Source organism: Penicillium robsamsonii (genome assembly GCF_028829455.1).
Source record: "Penicillium robsamsonii strain IBT 29466 chromosome Unknown utg000002l_segment0_segment0, whole genome shotgun sequence".
NCBI classification, from domain to species: domain Eukaryota; kingdom Fungi; phylum Ascomycota; class Eurotiomycetes; order Eurotiales; family Aspergillaceae; genus Penicillium; species Penicillium robsamsonii.
This window is the reverse complement of record NW_026643220.1, coordinates 1403151-1419104: the sequence shown is the minus strand read 5'-3', so window position 1 is coordinate 1419104 and position 15954 is coordinate 1403151. Positions and strand designations below refer to the sequence as shown.

The following is a 15954-nucleotide window of genomic DNA, read 5'->3' as shown; positions in this document are numbered from 1 at the left end:
CTACCCTAGTATACATCAGATCAAGCAAAACACCGCCGCGGCCTCAAGGTTCTAGATGACTACAAAAAGATAGATAAATCCAAGAGCTGTCATGGCCTCAGAAGGGAGAGGGATACGACCAAAATCAATTGAACTGTTCTTATATTGGACTATGGGCATCCTGTATCTATACATAGGTATGTATGCACGCGCTGAGATCGAAGGAAGAACTGATATCTGAGGCATGAGGACGTAGACGGCAAATACTAAACAGTGGTATATCAATCGTAAATACCTCTGGAAGCAAGTTACATACATTGTAGATGTACCATCTCCGGAGCTTGATGGTCAATGACGTGATCCCACGTGACCGTTTTTGACAGCCGCGGCTCTCAGCCGACTCCGACCTCCACTTAGCGGAATGGAGCTTCTCTCTTCTTGTGCTTTTGGGGAAAATTCGAGACATTTGTTTGCTTCTTCGGCTTATATGGTTCATCTTTCTACTCAGAAGATGCTGAAACCCATTCTTTGTCTCTTATCGAGTCCGATTTAGATCTTTATCGCACTATCTCTCTACACTTCTCATCGGCCCCGACTTTACATACCTTGTCTCCACTACCATGGCGTCCGTCCCGGGATACTCTGCAGCAGGCAGAACCACACCCTTCGATGGCACCACTTCCGCCAACTCGGATGAAAACACCATCTCGCAAGAGAGTATCTCACCTCATAATGAATCGATGGAGGACACGGAAACTGTTTTCTTGAATAAAGGCGTATCAACCCCAAGCCACGGATCGGATATTTCCAGCAAATCACTCAGTCAATCATCAAAACCCTCCCATGCCTCGGATGAAGACGAGCCGCGCAAATGCTGGATTTGCTATACGGATGAAACGGAGGATTCGCCACTGAATCTGGAATGGCGGTCGCCTTGCCCTTGTGCCTTAACAGCCCACGAGGCATGTCTACTCGACTGGCTCGCCGACATGGAAAACCCCCGGTCGCGCAAAAGTAACGGTGGTGGCGTGACAATGATGTGCCCTCAGTGCAAGACGGAAATCGTGGTCACTCGCCCGCGGAGCTATGTGGTCGATATGATGCGACTGGCCGAGCGCGTAGCAGGTCGATTAGTCCTTCCCGGTATGATGTTTACAGTGGCCGGCACTGTGTGGGCTGGATGCTGCGCGCATGGTGTTTATTCGATGTACCTCATTTTCGGAACCGATGAAGCCAGACAGATCATGGAGGAGACTATGGAGGGCCCATGGAATCCCGGGATGAATATCGGGTTGCCGCTTATCCCGCTCGTCTTAATATTCTCACGCACTCGGTATGCCGAAGGCCTTCTCCCAGCTATTCCGGTTCTTTTCTTCGCTGCACATAACCCGGGGCAGGAACCCGACTTCGACTTCTGGCCACCCACACCGGCCATGACGTTTGCCGCGTTGCCATACATCAAAAGCTTTTACGGAGCCCTTTACGAACGGCTGTTTGGTGGCCTGGAACGGAAATGGATTGCCGAAGTACAACCACGCGCCGCGGAAGAGATCTTGGATGATGCGCAGCAACAAGATCAGGCGGAGGGTCTCAACCGGTTCGGTGATAATGCGAACGGACAGATCTTGATGGAAATCGACCTTGAACTGCAAATGGGAATTGGCGATGAAGATGAACCGGAGGCTGAAGCCCTTCCTAACGGGCAAGGCGAAGATGCCAATGGCGTCCCCAACGGAGCACAAGGTGCTGGGCAAAACAACAACCCACTAGGACTTGGGCGTCGACAGAACGAGATCATTGCCGATACCAGCAATCTTGCTGATGTTGTACTCGGAGCACTCGTCTTCCCAGCAATTTCAGCGTCAATGGGTGGCCTGTTGAAGTGTCTTCTCCCCAAGTCATGGACATCCTCAGCCATGGACCGTGGCCGTGTGGGACTACTTCAGACCCGCTGGGGTCGCAGCGTTGTCGGCGGGTGCATGTTTGTTCTCTTGAAGGATGCACTGGTTCTTTATTGCCGGTGGAAGCTAGCCCAAACACACCGTCGCCGCAAGGTCTTGAACTACGATCGAGCTAAGAAACACCATACCACAAAGCGGTCCACTGGATAGCGTCGAACATACGTTTTCTTGTTTCAATCGACTTGAGCCACTAATTTCCTCTGCTTATCTTCGGCGCATCGACTGCATTGTATGGCGTTTTATGGCATTGGCGGCTTTGGGAGGGGGGGACACTTCACATATCATGCCTTTCATGATTCTCGATACTGTTAAATAAATTCTATCTTTCAACGAAAATATCAAGTCATTTTGCTGGAAAAGAAGCCGACACCAACGCCTTAGTCCCAGGTCCAAACACTATCCGTGTCGCCAATCCTCGTAATCAGCTGAATCTGATTCAACACTTTCCTAATTTGTTTAATTCCTCTTCAACTTACTTTCTTGGGGTTTTTTTTTTTTTTTTTTTGCTAAGCAATATGTACTCTCGTGATTACACGTCGGATATCCATCGCTCGCAGCAGTCTCACAAACTGAGGATTTCGCCAACGAAGAAGCAATTTCACTTGAGTCGCATCTGCCAACAAGGCATTGACAATCCTCGAACACGGTGGATTCCTTGGCCAGTCTCTATTCAAAGGCCCTGTATCAATTTTTATCTGTACCTATTATCAAACCTCATGATTAGCTTAATTGACCAGTCATCGGATGTGAACGTTTATCTTGTTACTCCAAGCCCTACTGTTTGAAAATTAAATTAATTGTTCTTTAAAAAAGAAGCTGAACGACAAATGCGTCGCAGCTAAGATGCATGCAGCGGCAATGTTTATCTCACCAAGCGCGCGGCTAACCAGGCGGACAAGATTCTGCCGTCAAGGAATTATTCCCCGTGGAACTCAATTACATCGAGCCCTTCCCACTCGTTCCACCCAGCAGACAACCATCACAATGAAGTCCTTATCACCAGCCCTCGCGTCTCTCGCGAATGTTTTCAAGATCCCCATGTCGATGGCACCGGTCCGCCCATCAATTTCCCGGGCGTGCCACGAGACCCTGAACCGCCAAACACAACAGCCCGGCCCGGTCACAGCAGCCCTGCAATCCGCGCCATTCTCGACCACAAGCGCAATGGCCGCGAGAAAGAACAACAACGGCCCTGTAATTGACAAGCGCATTAGTATGTGCCTTACCCCTACGCCGGGCTCTCACCCGAGTCCCGAGTCCCGAACCCCCAACCAAACCAAACACGTCTCATAGCCAAGGAAGGAAAAAGAACCTAAAACTAACAATGCCTTTCCAACCAATTAGCTCTGATCCGCTACTTCCTTCACCACCCTCTCACTCCCCGTCCCCTCCGCTTCTCCCGAAACCGTTACCTCCGCCACTGGACCATCCACCGCGCTTGGCAATTGTTCCAGGCCCAGCAGCGCCGCAAGCAAGAACTCGAGATGATGCGCCAGTACCAGAGTATGCAGGATGCGTGTGAGGAGCTGCGCACGGGTGCCGGCGATGGTGGCAAGCTGTTCCGCATCTCGATGAACAAGAAGGGTATCTTCACTGATATGTTCCCTATCGAGTATGCTCGCATGCAGACCGATTCCCCTCCTTCCGATGGTTGGAACCATGACTGGAAGAAGCCTGGGAAGAAATAGAGGGCTTGAGGCAGAGGTTGTCTGGTTGGATTTGATGTTGGTTGATTCATTGGACTGGAGGACGGACCCAGAATATATGTATCATTTTGGCGCTATGTAACATATGCATTTCTTTTTTTATATCTTGATCTAGTTTGCATTTCAAGCTCGATATCACTTTGTTTGAATTGTATGCCTTTCATGTGCGGTGTTCTCTGACTTTGTATATACAGGGTATAGGGGGTATAGATCTACGAGGTATGATATGCCGAAAGGAGATAGTTGATTATATGGTACCCTGAGCGGGCTGTGAGCACAATGTATGAGAAATGAGCGCTGAAAACAAAGGCACCAGAATTACTACATGAAAAAAGGAGAACACAATGAGTGAGATCGCAATGTACTTCGGGGAATTGAGTGTTGAGAAGGAAGGGAATCCGGAGTTGCACGTGCATAAGCATCAGCCACAAAAGACGCAATTGATCAAAAAGGAAAGACGTAAGAAAATACCTGCAAGGGAAAAGGCACGGCTGAAAATAACCGGAAAGCAGACATCGTACCCAGATCAATCGACCGGGTTAGCACAAGAACCTCCCAAACACCAGTGATGCATGATACAACGGAGCGTCGATTGATATCCTCATGGTTTATACCAAGTTGTATCAATCAAGTTCCAAGTCAACAGAAAAACCGAGCGCTGGCAGAGAAAGATTCGGCATTTTGCACATCTCAAATTGCATCATCAGATAACCACACAGCAAGACGATTTCCGCTTGTCAAATGTGAGCAATGCAGCACGGGTAGCTGCCTCGAAGACATCGTCAACACCCTCGCCCGTCAGAGACGAGCATTCAAGATATTTGCGGGCTCCAATCGATGCTGCGACGTCACTGCCTTCTTTTGTCGTCACGAACTTAAGTGACTTTTTGCGCATTTCTTCAATCGCCAATGGGTCTTCGCGAAGGTCTTTCTTCAATCCAACCAAAAGGATCGGCACTCCAGGGCATCGCTCGTTTGCTTCGTCGATCCACTTCACCGCAGATCAGTACCAATGGCCCCAATTCTTGAATTTATCTGAGACGAACCTTGTGTTTCACGTTCTCCAACGAATCAGGAGTATCCATAGCGAACCCAATTAGGAGGACATGGGCTTTCGAGTAGGCCAATGGTCGCAGGCGCTCATAGTCTTCTTGTCCTGCTGTATCCCATAAAGCTAATTGGACTGAGCGGCCATCGACGCGGCAATCCGTCACGTAGTTTTCAAATACCGTTGGTACCTAGCGAGGGGAGATGTCAGACAAGATTTGTAGGGGATGTATCGAGGTCGAGTGTACTAACATAATGCTGCGATATAAGAACATATTAGTCACGGACTCTGCTTCTAGGGGGCTTCTTCTAGGAGCCTAATGGACTAAACTCACAGTTGGGAAGTATCCCAGGGTAAAGACGCTGAGCAAACTGGTTTTTCCACATGCACCATCGCCAATGATCACAAGCTTCCTATCAGAGACTTCAAGTTAGCACATGCGAGCAACATTCTGTCTTCAATCCCACTGGTAATGGTATCGGAAGTGCTAGGCTGCCACCTGCAATCTTGCATAATCTCCTTCTCATACCGCGGGGATGTAAGACACCACATCAAAATGGGCTGCACTTACCTTCGCATCACATTATCATCCTGTTGTTGCGACATTATGAAGGCTGCAAATCCCTTCGTGATACACAAAGGTAATGGGAGAGCGGAGGGTATTGTGGAGCGGCACTCGAGATGATGCGGAGTTCCGAGTCAGATTCAGCTGATTACGAGGGTTGGCGACACGTATAAGGAACGTCCAGCTCTGGGCAGATAGTGCCCAAACGGATTACAGAAAAATATGAATGGGTGGCCTGAAGATGCACCCAAACAGTGACGTGACGAGTTGTTGGGGGAGGGGGGGGAGAGGTCGCGTTGCGGCTGAGGCTAATGATGGGGTTTGATGTAGACACGAGAGTCCACCTCAAAATGGATAAGTTTAAGGAGAGAGGAGAAGGGTAGAAATTGAGTGAGCGGAAGTTTTAAAAAAGAGGAAGCTGAAGAGTAAGCCCTGGAGATAAGATGAAGGGTAAGAAGGCGCTTACAATTGTCCAAGCGGAGATTTATTAAGGCTCACGCCGAGACTACGAAGGGACTAAATAGTAGCTTGGGGGGGCAGAAGGGGATCTTGTCGGTCTGACCATCCTATGGGGACCCTTTTTTTCCCTTCTGGTTTATCACCTTCGAAGATATTTTTAATTAGCGCTCTCCGTGTCTCACACAACTCGGTGGATCAGAGCGTCTCATACTTGTTTCCCCTTGCCCATTTACCATTCACCGCCTGGTGTTAGGGGGGTATTGCTGGCAGATCAAAGGCGGGCATGTGAAAGATCATGTGACTCAAAACAATATAATGATCAGCATGAAGCAGTGAGATGTAGTCTGTTTTGCCTTGTAACCAAGGGATGATAACTTTGATTAAACCGCCCAACTAGTTGAGATTAGAACTTTACCACAGTGTACATTTTGAAATATCTTCATACAATCAAGATACTGCCACCGAACCATACAATTCGAGATCTGAAACCTGACGATTAAGGCATCAGCTCGCTTGCGGCGGCTATCCCGTTGCGGCGGCACGACAGCCAGCCAGAAGGCTGGAAAGCCCATCACTCCATCCATTCATTCGCGTTCGACTGTCTACCTCTGGCCTCGGCGCTCACTCAGCTTTGATATCTTGTCGGTCCTGGCTTTGACTCATTGTTTGTTTTCCTCCCCTAGTTTGCCAGCGCCCCATCACCTAATCCGAAGCGCAGACACGTCGTGACCCGCCGGGATTATTGCTTTCAACCCCCTCCTCCCGTGTCCTTATCCTATCTCACCCCCCACGTTTGCCACTACCGAAGTGTCTTTTAAGCAAACAACAAAGAACGCGATTGGCTCTTTGTGCGTGAATACGCTAAGGGTAATAATTCCGGTTAGTCAAGACCAGATCGTGGAATCACCGGAGCTTTGTTAGTAGGGCTCTTTGGCTCTTCCGTTCTCCGCTTTTCCTCCTCATTCTACCACCCACCTCTCTGACATTGCTCTTCTAACTCAAAGCTTGCTCTGGTGGTATTAGGATGCTGCTGAGGCAGTCCCTGCAGCTTATTTCACCTCCACCATGGCGACCCATATGTCACCAAATCCGCTTCCAGCAACCAACGGCGAGACCCACGCGCGGGGTCCTCAAGGCACCACATCAGCCAGTTCCACGGCGACATCTGCGCCTTCTGTGAATCGCAAGAAGCAGAAACGCCGACAGAAACAAGCTGCTCGCTTAGCCGCGGAACATCCCAATGCTTGCGCCTCCGGAGATGCGGACATGCTAGCAACAGATGAACAGCGCTCCTGCGATGAAGACCACGAATATCACCTCGAGGATCACTCTCATACAGCAAGTGGTTCTCATTACGGATATGCGTCACCAGAACATCGCCGCGGACCCCCCACGATGAACGGATCCGATGATCACCACGCTGCCTCGAGCGAGGCACCAAAGAGGAAGAAAAATAGGAAAGCCCGATCCGACTCCCAGAATCATGCTGATCGCAGCTTAACTCCACTCTCAACCCCGTCCGCCACCTTCTCCCACCCTCCTCCGCCTCCCCAATCCATGCCATACATCAGTCGATTCACCGGAAAGCCTATGAAAAACAGCAGCATCTGGAACCAGTCAACCCTAGAAGAACGCGAAAATATCAGGACCTTCTGGTTTGAGCTCGGCGAAGAAGAACGACGTCAGCTTGTCAAGGTCGAAAAGGATGCTGTTCTGAAGAAAATGAAAGAACAGCAAAAGCACTCTTGCAGTTGTACAGTTTGTGGAAGAAAACGAACAGCGATTGAAGAAGAGCTAGAGGTCCTCTACGACGCATACTACGAGGAGCTGGAACAATACGCAAATAACAATCAAGGCGCATTCGACGAAGGAGCTCCTATCATTCCTCCTCCTCGACTCTATCAACCACCCCTTCGATCCCCAGGGCATCATACTCGGACGCACGGCCAGTTTCATCCGTCACGGAGCCGAGTCCAAGAGTTACCTGAAGACAACGATGATGATTTAGAAGAGGATTACGACGAGGAAGAGGAAGAAGATGGCGAAGAAGAAGATGAGGATGAGGAGGAAGAGGATGATGAGGAGTTGTACAGCGACGAAGACCTTGAAGATGACGAAGCTCGAGCAGCCCGAGCTGATTTCTTTGCATTTGGCAATAGTCTAACAGTGAAAGGTACGCAGCAAGATCACCTGATCGATATTGTAAGGCTTTAACGACTAACTTTGGACACTTATCTTTTTTTACCAGATGGAATTCTTACAGTTGCAGACGATCTTCTGAAAAATGATGGCAAGCACTTCATCGATATGATGGAGCAATTGGCTGAACGGAGAATGCAAAGAGAGGAAGATACACAGTACGGAATAGCTGCTGCTCATCAGTCCTTCCATGGGCATAATCATGGTCCTCTAGACGATGAGGATTACGATGATGAAGAAGACGATGAGGATTATGACAGCCAAGAGGAGGAAGAGTTCGACGAGGACGAAATGGTACGGGTCTACGATCTGATATTGTCTAGACCATTGGCTAATAATACTAATAGGATGCCATGACCGAGGAACAGCGCATGCAGGAAGGCCGACGAATGTTCCAGATTTTCGCCGCCCGAATGTTTGAGCAACGAGTTATGACGGCATATCGGGAGAAGGTCGCCGAACAGCGTCAGAAACAGCTAATTGACGAGCTCCTCCAAGAGGAGACGTTGAACGAGCAGCGCAACGCCAAAAAGGCCCGGGAAGCGCAAAAGAAGAAGGATAAGAAGCGATTGCAAAGACAAGCAAAAGAAGAGGAGAAAGCCCGCCGGGATGCCGAGAAGGCGGCTGAAGAGGCGGCTCTGAAGGCTGCGCAAGAGAAGAAACTTGAAGAACAGCGATTAAAGCGAGAAGAGCAACGGAAGAAGCGTGATGCCGAGAAAAAGGCACAAGAGGAAGAACGTGCTCGCAAAGAAGCTGAGAAGCAGCGACGACTCAAAGAAGAACGGGAACGTCAAGCCGAGGCTGAGCGCAAGCAACGCGAACAAAAAGAGGAAAAGAAGAGGCGAGAGGATCTTAAACGCAAAGAAAAGGAGGAGCGTGAGGCAGCTGAAAAGAGAACCAGAGAGGAACGTGAACGCAAAATACGCGAAGATCAGGCGAGGAAGGACCGAGACGCAGCACGAGAGCAGGAAATCCGAGATCGCAATGGAAAGCGCGAGCAAGTCAGAACCTCACCACCACATACTTTGCCAGGCGTCATTCCATACAATCTCCAGTCCCAGGCCCCTCCTGGTTTCCTGCAGTCTCCGCATTATCCCATGGCGACACCTATCGTTCCTAAGGTCTCGACTCCTGGACGGCCTCGTCAACAATCTCATCATGGCTCTTCTACATCCTCCCCTCACTCTCAACCTAACAGCGCCGATTCCTCTCACCACCCTTCCATCTCCCCACGTTCCATGGGTCATCCGCAGTCAGGATCGACTTTTGGTAGACAAGGTTATCAACAGCCTCCATTGCACCACCCTCAACCTTCCGCTCCTCTGTCACCTCTAGGGCGCACCAATCCTTCGGCATTCGCTGGCCTCGGTAGTCTACCGTTCAACCACCCCCGGGCATACCAGGAATGGCTCCGCGGTCGACTCACCCTCAAGAATCGATGTATTCGTCGAATGCTGGGATGATTAACCCTTTGCGGTCATTTAACGGATCTGGTGGAATTCCCGTGCCGCCTGGGATGAACGGTGTACGCCCCATGCCACCGAGCCGAGCGTTCCCAGCTGATCCTGTACACGGTCTTCCCTTCGCTGGCAACCATGGAGTGCCTGGTGCATACCCTCTGCAGCAAGCCGGTCTGTCAAAAGCACATTCCAGGCAGCCTTCTCTCTCATTTGACCGCTCCCCGTTAGATTCTGGCGCCCAGCCGTTCCCCATCACACGGCCAAGCCCTATCAAACGCCCATCCAGCTCGGCACAGGACCGACAGCACAATGGCAATCCTTCAGTACAGCGAGAAGTGGATGGCTTGAGTGCTCATCTAGGTAGCAGTGCGCTCCTTGATGACACTGATGCTACATATCCATCAAATCTGTCTCAATCATTACCTGGTGCCCCCGCCCCCGGGGCATTCCCGGGGCCGACACGTGCCAGCTTCCAAGGACCGTCGTTGCTCACAGATCCTCTAGGATCCCCACAGACTAACTTCGGGATTGGTTCTCCAATGGGCAATCCTACATGGTCTGCGACAGCCTTCTCCCCCTTCAGTACCACATGGACACCCGCTTCGGCCGGAAGTGGCTGGCCTCCCAATAATGCCTTCTCAGCAGGCGGTCATCATCGGCCTCATACTTCTCGGCCCGTTACAATTCGCCTGTTGGTCATTCAAGCATGCAAGCAGCTGAACTCGATGACCAGCCCGCAGAAGGGTGCTGGAAGCTTCCACGATGTAAACCTTGTTCTCGGCCAGGTGGAGCAGCTGCGCAACTCAGGCGAGCCAACGATCTCTTTGGACGAAATGCTTGATATCTGTGATACGGAAGGTAGTCCACACAATGGCGGTGGATCTTTCTCTATCAAGGAAGGCCCAAATGGCAAGTCTGTCCGATTCGAGCCCGATCCTAACAGTGCGGTCTCCGGTCATCGGGGCAGCATTGTACCTGGCGATATCGGCAGCCCGATCCCTAGTAACAGCCACCCGGCCCCCTTCAGTGGATTTGGTGGACCATCCTCCGTACTGCGGCAATATTCTTCGCCTCCGACTGGCTTATTCGGCGGGACTCCTCTGTCCTGATCATGATTTGACGCCAACCCGGCCTTAGGACGAATCTTCTTCGGCCTCCTTTCCGCACTTTTGCTGGAACGACTTTGAAATGCCCTCATCTATCTTTTTTTTCAGTTCTTTTTTTTCATCTTTTATTGAAGCGTCATGGATTAACGTCATACTCACACATCTGTCTCCATCTTTCTACTGGAAAGAGTCACTGCTATTGATATGGGTTGTTTATTTGCTTGGTATTTCTCCAATGTGGTTGAATGCTTTACTTTTTGAAGTATGGCCCCCGGATTTGTTTTTATGTACGGTATGAGTCTCTGGCCTTTCTTCATTATGCAGCGATATCCGTGGAGATAGGGTTAGTCTCCCACTCCGTCATCGTCCTTGACCAATTGCATGATCGAAGGTTTCTTCGGCTATCGTTTGTTGGCTTTTGGCGTAGAACTTGTAGAACTTGGTAACGTAGAGGTACATATTTGGTGATCATTCGCTATGATAGGCTTTATATATTATCTAGACCCTCCTATGGATGTGCAACAAACCCCTCGGGGTTATTATTTGTTCTACAAAAAGAAAAAAAAGTTGTCCATGGCCGATACAAATCACGTTGAAAGGGTATGGTGTTATCCAGAGACAATGATACACTTGTATATACTAGGAATGAAAGAAAACCGAGGAGCAACAAGAGAAAAAGAGGCAGGCTTCCAGGAACAAGAGAAAGACAAAAGGGACCAATGGGATAGAGTAGAACAGAAAAACAAATCCAGGAGGACCAAAGCAGGAATCCCACGTAGCACGTCACATACAGTGCTCCTTGAAGATCACCGGGAGGTGTGTCCTGACAGAATGGCCTGGGCATATCCATCTGGCAATTACTTTGGTGGATCTGTCACAATGCCTTCGTATTCGCGAGAGCGAATATACTCCAGCGTGCGTTGGAAGTGGCGCTTCGGGCCGTCAAGATTAGCATTTGGCTCATCTTCGTTGGTCTGCAGGTTTGAGTGGATGAGTTCGATGAGACCGTTCAGGTACTTGGTGGTGACAGTCTCATTCTGCTGGTCGAAATAGTAAACATAGCGGTTGAGGATTTCCACAAACAGCTCGACAGATACAGCGGTGTCCATGCAGGCGTCGGCCACACGGAGGGCGCGCTGGAGGCACTCAAGCACTCGTTTGCCGTCGCGGTAGAGCTGCAAAATTCGAGTCAGCTAAAACAATAAGACATTAGAATTGGAAATACTTACATCTTTGGGATCCTCTTCTCCACGTTGAGGGTTCTCAACTACCCACCAAAGGTGACTTGCGAGATACACCGCGCGGCACTGATCTGGCTTCTTGAGGAGTTTGCTTCCGTGCAGCGCAGCTTTGGTAATGAGTGTGTCATAGTTCTCCTTAGAGAATCCACGGCTTCCATGCAGGGCGCCTGAAATAATGCAGACGGCCTGGAACTGGGCACGTGAGTCACTGATTGCATCTTCATAGATGGTGAATGCCTGCGCGAAGAACTCATAGCTGACTTCCTCGAATCCTGTTTGATCGGCAACCTCGCCACACATGACAAATAGTCGCAGTGCGAGATCGGCGCAACCTGGATTTACGCGCTGGTACAAACTGTTGATGCTCTGGTGCATGAATCGGTATAGAGCCGACGACTGTGATTGCCAATTGTCGTCGTAATGCTCGCGCGACTTCAGTTTGCGGGCCAATCGGACCGAGGCCGTTATGATTGCAGGGGTGGTATAGCGGATTCGTTCGTTGCCATCGGCAAATGCCTTGCGCGTTGCTTGGAGAAGCTGTCACAAACTGTTAGTTATAGGTATAAAACATCTGGTAAGTGATCCTACCTTCAGCTGGGTGTCATTATCTGATGCCCGAATCAAGTGGACGAGTCTCGCAAGCCACCCCTGTTCTTCTACCGTCTCATCTGTTTCTCCTCCCCGTCGTTGGGACTGTGAGCCGGGATAGCCGGCAGACTGCTGCATGCCTTCCTTGATCAATACTCTTGCCGCCTGGAGCACACGATCGAGGTTCTCCGTTGTGGATACCAAGATCTTGTTCTTCAAAAGACTGCGAATTACCTCGCCTGCAACAGCCCTCCTTGTGGGGTAGGACTGTGAGGTCAGAAGTGGCAGGTAATGTGGCAACGCCAAGGCTGTGAAGATCGAGATGTAAGATTTGAGAGGAGCATTGAGAAGGTGGAGGATGTGTTGTTGGGTTGGCGCTGAATGCAAATCGGCATGATCAGTGTATTCGGCAGTTTTTTGTGTCGCAAAGTCCAGGACCTGGTCGACGTACTCTAACCGATCTGGATAGGTATTCAATGCCAGATTGACGAGTGATACCAACAGCGCCATGGTATCTTGAATCGGCAATCCACGCGTTTTGATCAAATTGACCACTTGGTCATAGAAGATATCATACAGCTTGATTTCTGCTGGAATACCAGGCTTAGCCTCGTCCCCATTCTCAACCTGCTTTTCTTCCGTTGGCAGTTCAGCAGTCTCGGGGCTTTCTTTGGGTGCTTCTGCTTTGTCGTCCTCGGTACCATTTCCCTTGGAAGTGTCATCAGCGCTGACTTCCTTTGACTCTTCGGCTTTGGTTTCTTTGGCAAGCTCAAGCTTTTGCAATAGCTTGGTGACAGCTTCTTCCTCGTTTTGTTTCCGTGCTTCTGGCTCTGCTGCCGAGTCCGCTTCCCTTGCCGCATAAGAAGACAAACGGTCCATAAGACCAATGACGATTTTCTTCAGATCCACGTGTGGGTTAAGTCTGGCGATAGCAGATAATAGATGGTCCAGGGTGTGCAAGTGGAACTCATCCGGGAATACCTTTGTGATAACTGTTGATCAGATTAGCAATTGGACCAAGCAAGAGTAGTTTCCGAGCAGCAAAAGAAGTGAAGAGAGCCGTACCTTCCAGGAGATATTCTTGCGCGAGGATATCTCGGCACTGTACAACCTGTTCTAGAAGCGCTTGCAGAATACCAGATTTGTACCCTTCAAGATCAACTAGCTGGCTGAGTCGAACGATGTTGCTACCGACGAGCAGCTCCAGTTCGCGTCGTTCTTGTATGCGTCTATCCCGCTCTCGTGAGGGGCCCTGGTGCTGAAGCCGAACCCAGAGCTTGTTCATTTCCACGAAATTCGTCAAAACAAAGTTGATCGAATCCTGCATATTACCTTCTGGGCCATCACCAGTTCCCAAGGGCAAGTGGTCCCGTGCTTGGCCGGAGAGGTAGTATCGCAGGAACAGGCCACGGATCGGGTGCTGAACGCCTCGGCTCATCTCCATCATATCCTTCATGATTTCCTTGACCGGCGCATCTTCGACGGACATGTAAACCGTACCCACGGTGATCATCAAGTACAAGCGGGGGACAATATTGCCGGCATACTGAACAAGCTCGTATAGGTCGGCAAGGTGGTTGACAGGGTGGTTCTCCTTTAGGTACACGGAAAGGTGTCGCAGCGCATCAAAGACGGCCATATACAATTCGTAATACTGCTTGGGGCCGAGACTGGGGGTTCGAAGTTCGGAGACAAGAGTCGATCTGTAGAAGTAGATTTCGAGCTGTTAGCATATTGCGCGGGTTCCGAGGTCGCTGCCTGGAGGGTTTCATTGGGGAGCTCACCCGCATTTCAGCGCATCCATGAGCTTTCCAGGAGTCTCTAGGCATTTGCGCATCAGACTCGACTGCTGCCTCACCACCCCCAATGCCTCCTCGAGGAGGCGGTTCTGGTCCTCGGCGACGGGTGGTGGGCTAGCCATCATGGAACGGGTGAGGGGCGGAAGCTAGGGGGAGGTAGAGCAGGGTGAACACATGCAATGCAAAGACAATGAGCTAGCGAGAGAATGTGCGAATTAATTCATAGAACAATAATTCAAGGTGGAAATAATGGGGGAGGGAAGATTGGAAGGAGGTTGGAGAGGATAAGCTTGGGGTGGCACCTTGTCCCCGAGACGTCACCCCGTGGACGTACGGCAGCGGATAGCGGCTGCTCATAACATGACACCTCTCTTATATTGAGCCTTCAATCTACAAAGCTTCAAATGTTTTTACTTCTATATTTCTGGGGTTTTCAAAGGCTACCCAGGTGGAAAACTTGACTATGTCTTTATTATCCGCTATACGGCAACAAATTGATGTGTCCAAAAGGATGAGCTCAAAGAGCAGAATCCGCCTCTTCCTCAAAGATTCAATCTCGCTCTATCCCGATCCCAGTCCTCTGCCGCAGTAACCCCCTCTGCTAATCGAGAATTCTCGCCTCCCACTGGGGAATCGCACTCGGGACAGCGACTCGTCTCCCTAGCTGCCCCACAGTCTCCAATGGTAAACGGATGTCCGTTGCGACAGTAGTACCAATGTCCAGTTCCACTGAACTCTTGAGCCATCGCTGAAATGACTGCCATGCGTTCCTCGTTGGTGATAATTGTGTATATCGTGCCCACGCATAACATCTTTTCGACGCTATGGACTTCGTCTGCCAATCCTCGTGTCTGGCTTGGGTGCGCATCGCAAAGACCTCTAGCTTTCTGAATGGCAGCCTGGCCATGCTGCAAGATAGTGTCCCTCTTCTCTAGTGTCAAGCAATGTGCTCGTTCGAGGGCGTAAAGCTGTGCTAGGAAAATATGACCTTCTGTCTGCTGTAGAAGTCGTCGGTGAGTGACTGCTTGCTGGATGAGGGCCTGGCAATCATCCTTGATCTTCTGTAGATCAAGCTCGAATCGAGGTGTCACCTCACTTGGTCGTCCCCGGGAAACAAGGCTCAAAAGGTCAACGAGCAAAGCAATGTCCAGACGGATTATGAGGGCGGTGCCCTGTAGAAAACCTTTGGTCTGTAGCACGTTATCAACATGATCAGGGTTGGTTCTTATTTTTCCGCGTTGTCGAGCATTTTCAATCATCCTCCGAACTCTTTCAAATGGTTGCTCCTCGGGTTTCACACAGCGCCGATAGTAATCGACGCGCTTTCGCAGATCAAGGATTGAATTCCATCGACCTGGATTTGTGCCTTGGATGATTTCCGCCATGTTCTGAACCTGCTGGTTTCGTGGGCCACATATCTCAATCACTGGTGGCCAGGGATACTTTCTTTGGCCTTCGGCTGAATGTAATTCACGAACAAGCCGGGGAAGTTCCTGTGCGAGAGGGACATATTCCTGATTGAGTAAGATGATCAATTTTTTCGTCGACTCATCAAGGATAGCTCGACGAATCAGCCGGCTATACCGTGCAATGTCTCTCAGTGGGTTACGACAGGTGGCGCATTTTTTGATGTCTTGGATAGAGAACGGGGCCAATGATACCCAGATAGCGATGGGCTTGCCACTAGCATCGACCTCGTAGTAGCGAGACATGTCCATTTGCGCATCCATGTTTTCAATTGTCAAGAAATGCCCACATTTGGGGAATACGCATGGGTTCTGGTCCAGGTTGATTTCTTTGTATGTTTGACCCAGGATGAAATCCACTTGATAATTTCTGATAT

General features: G+C 50.1%; 7 protein-coding genes across 7 annotated transcripts; 4 read left to right on the top strand and 3 right to left on the bottom strand.

Annotated features, from left to right (window-relative positions):
- Nucleotides 1-599: 599 nt before the first annotated feature.
- N7447_003800 (RING finger domain protein) lies at nucleotides 600-2090 on the top strand (the record flags this gene model as incomplete). The annotated part of the gene is made up of 1 exon (XM_057228075.1): nucleotides 600-2090. One exon carries the CDS (start codon nucleotides 600-602, stop codon nucleotides 2088-2090), a length of 1491 nt encoding a protein of 496 aa, XP_057087416.1.
- An 834-nt stretch (nucleotides 2091-2924) lies between these two features.
- On the top strand, nucleotides 2925-3628 carry N7447_003799 (mitochondrial 54S ribosomal protein mL40; the record flags this gene model as incomplete). Its single annotated transcript, XM_057228074.1, has 2 exons — nucleotides 2925-3153; nucleotides 3285-3628. 2 exons carry the CDS (start codon nucleotides 2925-2927, stop codon nucleotides 3626-3628), a joined length of 573 nt encoding a protein of 190 aa, XP_057087415.1.
- Nucleotides 3629-4349: 721 nt separating this feature from the next.
- On the bottom strand, nucleotides 4350-5300 carry rho2 (uncharacterized protein; the record flags this gene model as incomplete). The annotated part of the gene is made up of 5 exons (XM_057228073.1): nucleotides 4350-4637; nucleotides 4693-4884; nucleotides 4946-4951; nucleotides 5029-5107; nucleotides 5266-5300. The coding sequence occupies 5 exons, from the start codon at nucleotides 5298-5300 to the stop codon at nucleotides 4350-4352; spliced, it is 600 nt and encodes a 199-aa protein (XP_057087414.1).
- A 1101-nt stretch (nucleotides 5301-6401) lies between these two features.
- Nucleotides 6402-6701, top strand: N7447_003797 (uncharacterized protein; the record flags this gene model as incomplete). Its single annotated transcript, XM_057228072.1, is given in 3 exon segments — nucleotides 6402-6525; nucleotides 6538-6597; nucleotides 6613-6701. Coding segments are annotated over 3 exon segments (273 nt in total), but the record flags the coding sequence as incomplete, so codon positions are not given.
- Nucleotides 6702-6783: 82 nt separating this feature from the next.
- On the top strand, nucleotides 6784-10486 carry N7447_003796 (uncharacterized protein; the record flags this gene model as incomplete). The annotated part of the gene is made up of 4 exons (XM_057228071.1): nucleotides 6784-7891; nucleotides 7967-8211; nucleotides 8265-9285; nucleotides 9351-10486. The coding sequence occupies 4 exons, from the start codon at nucleotides 6784-6786 to the stop codon at nucleotides 10484-10486; spliced, it is 3510 nt and encodes a 1169-aa protein (XP_057087412.1).
- Nucleotides 10487-11340: 854 nt separating this feature from the next.
- Nucleotides 11341-14236, bottom strand: N7447_003795 (vacuolar protein sorting-associated protein 35; the record flags this gene model as incomplete). Its single annotated transcript, XM_057228070.1, has 5 exons — nucleotides 11341-11658; nucleotides 11713-12261; nucleotides 12313-13304; nucleotides 13378-14015; nucleotides 14097-14236. 5 exons carry the CDS (start codon nucleotides 14234-14236, stop codon nucleotides 11341-11343), a joined length of 2637 nt encoding a protein of 878 aa, XP_057087411.1.
- A 417-nt stretch (nucleotides 14237-14653) lies between these two features.
- N7447_003794 (uncharacterized protein) lies at nucleotides 14654-15841 on the bottom strand (the record flags this gene model as incomplete). Its single annotated transcript, XM_057228069.1, has 1 exon — nucleotides 14654-15841. One exon carries the CDS (start codon nucleotides 15839-15841, stop codon nucleotides 14654-14656), a length of 1188 nt encoding a protein of 395 aa, XP_057087410.1.
- Between the last annotated feature and the right edge of the window lie 113 nt (nucleotides 15842-15954).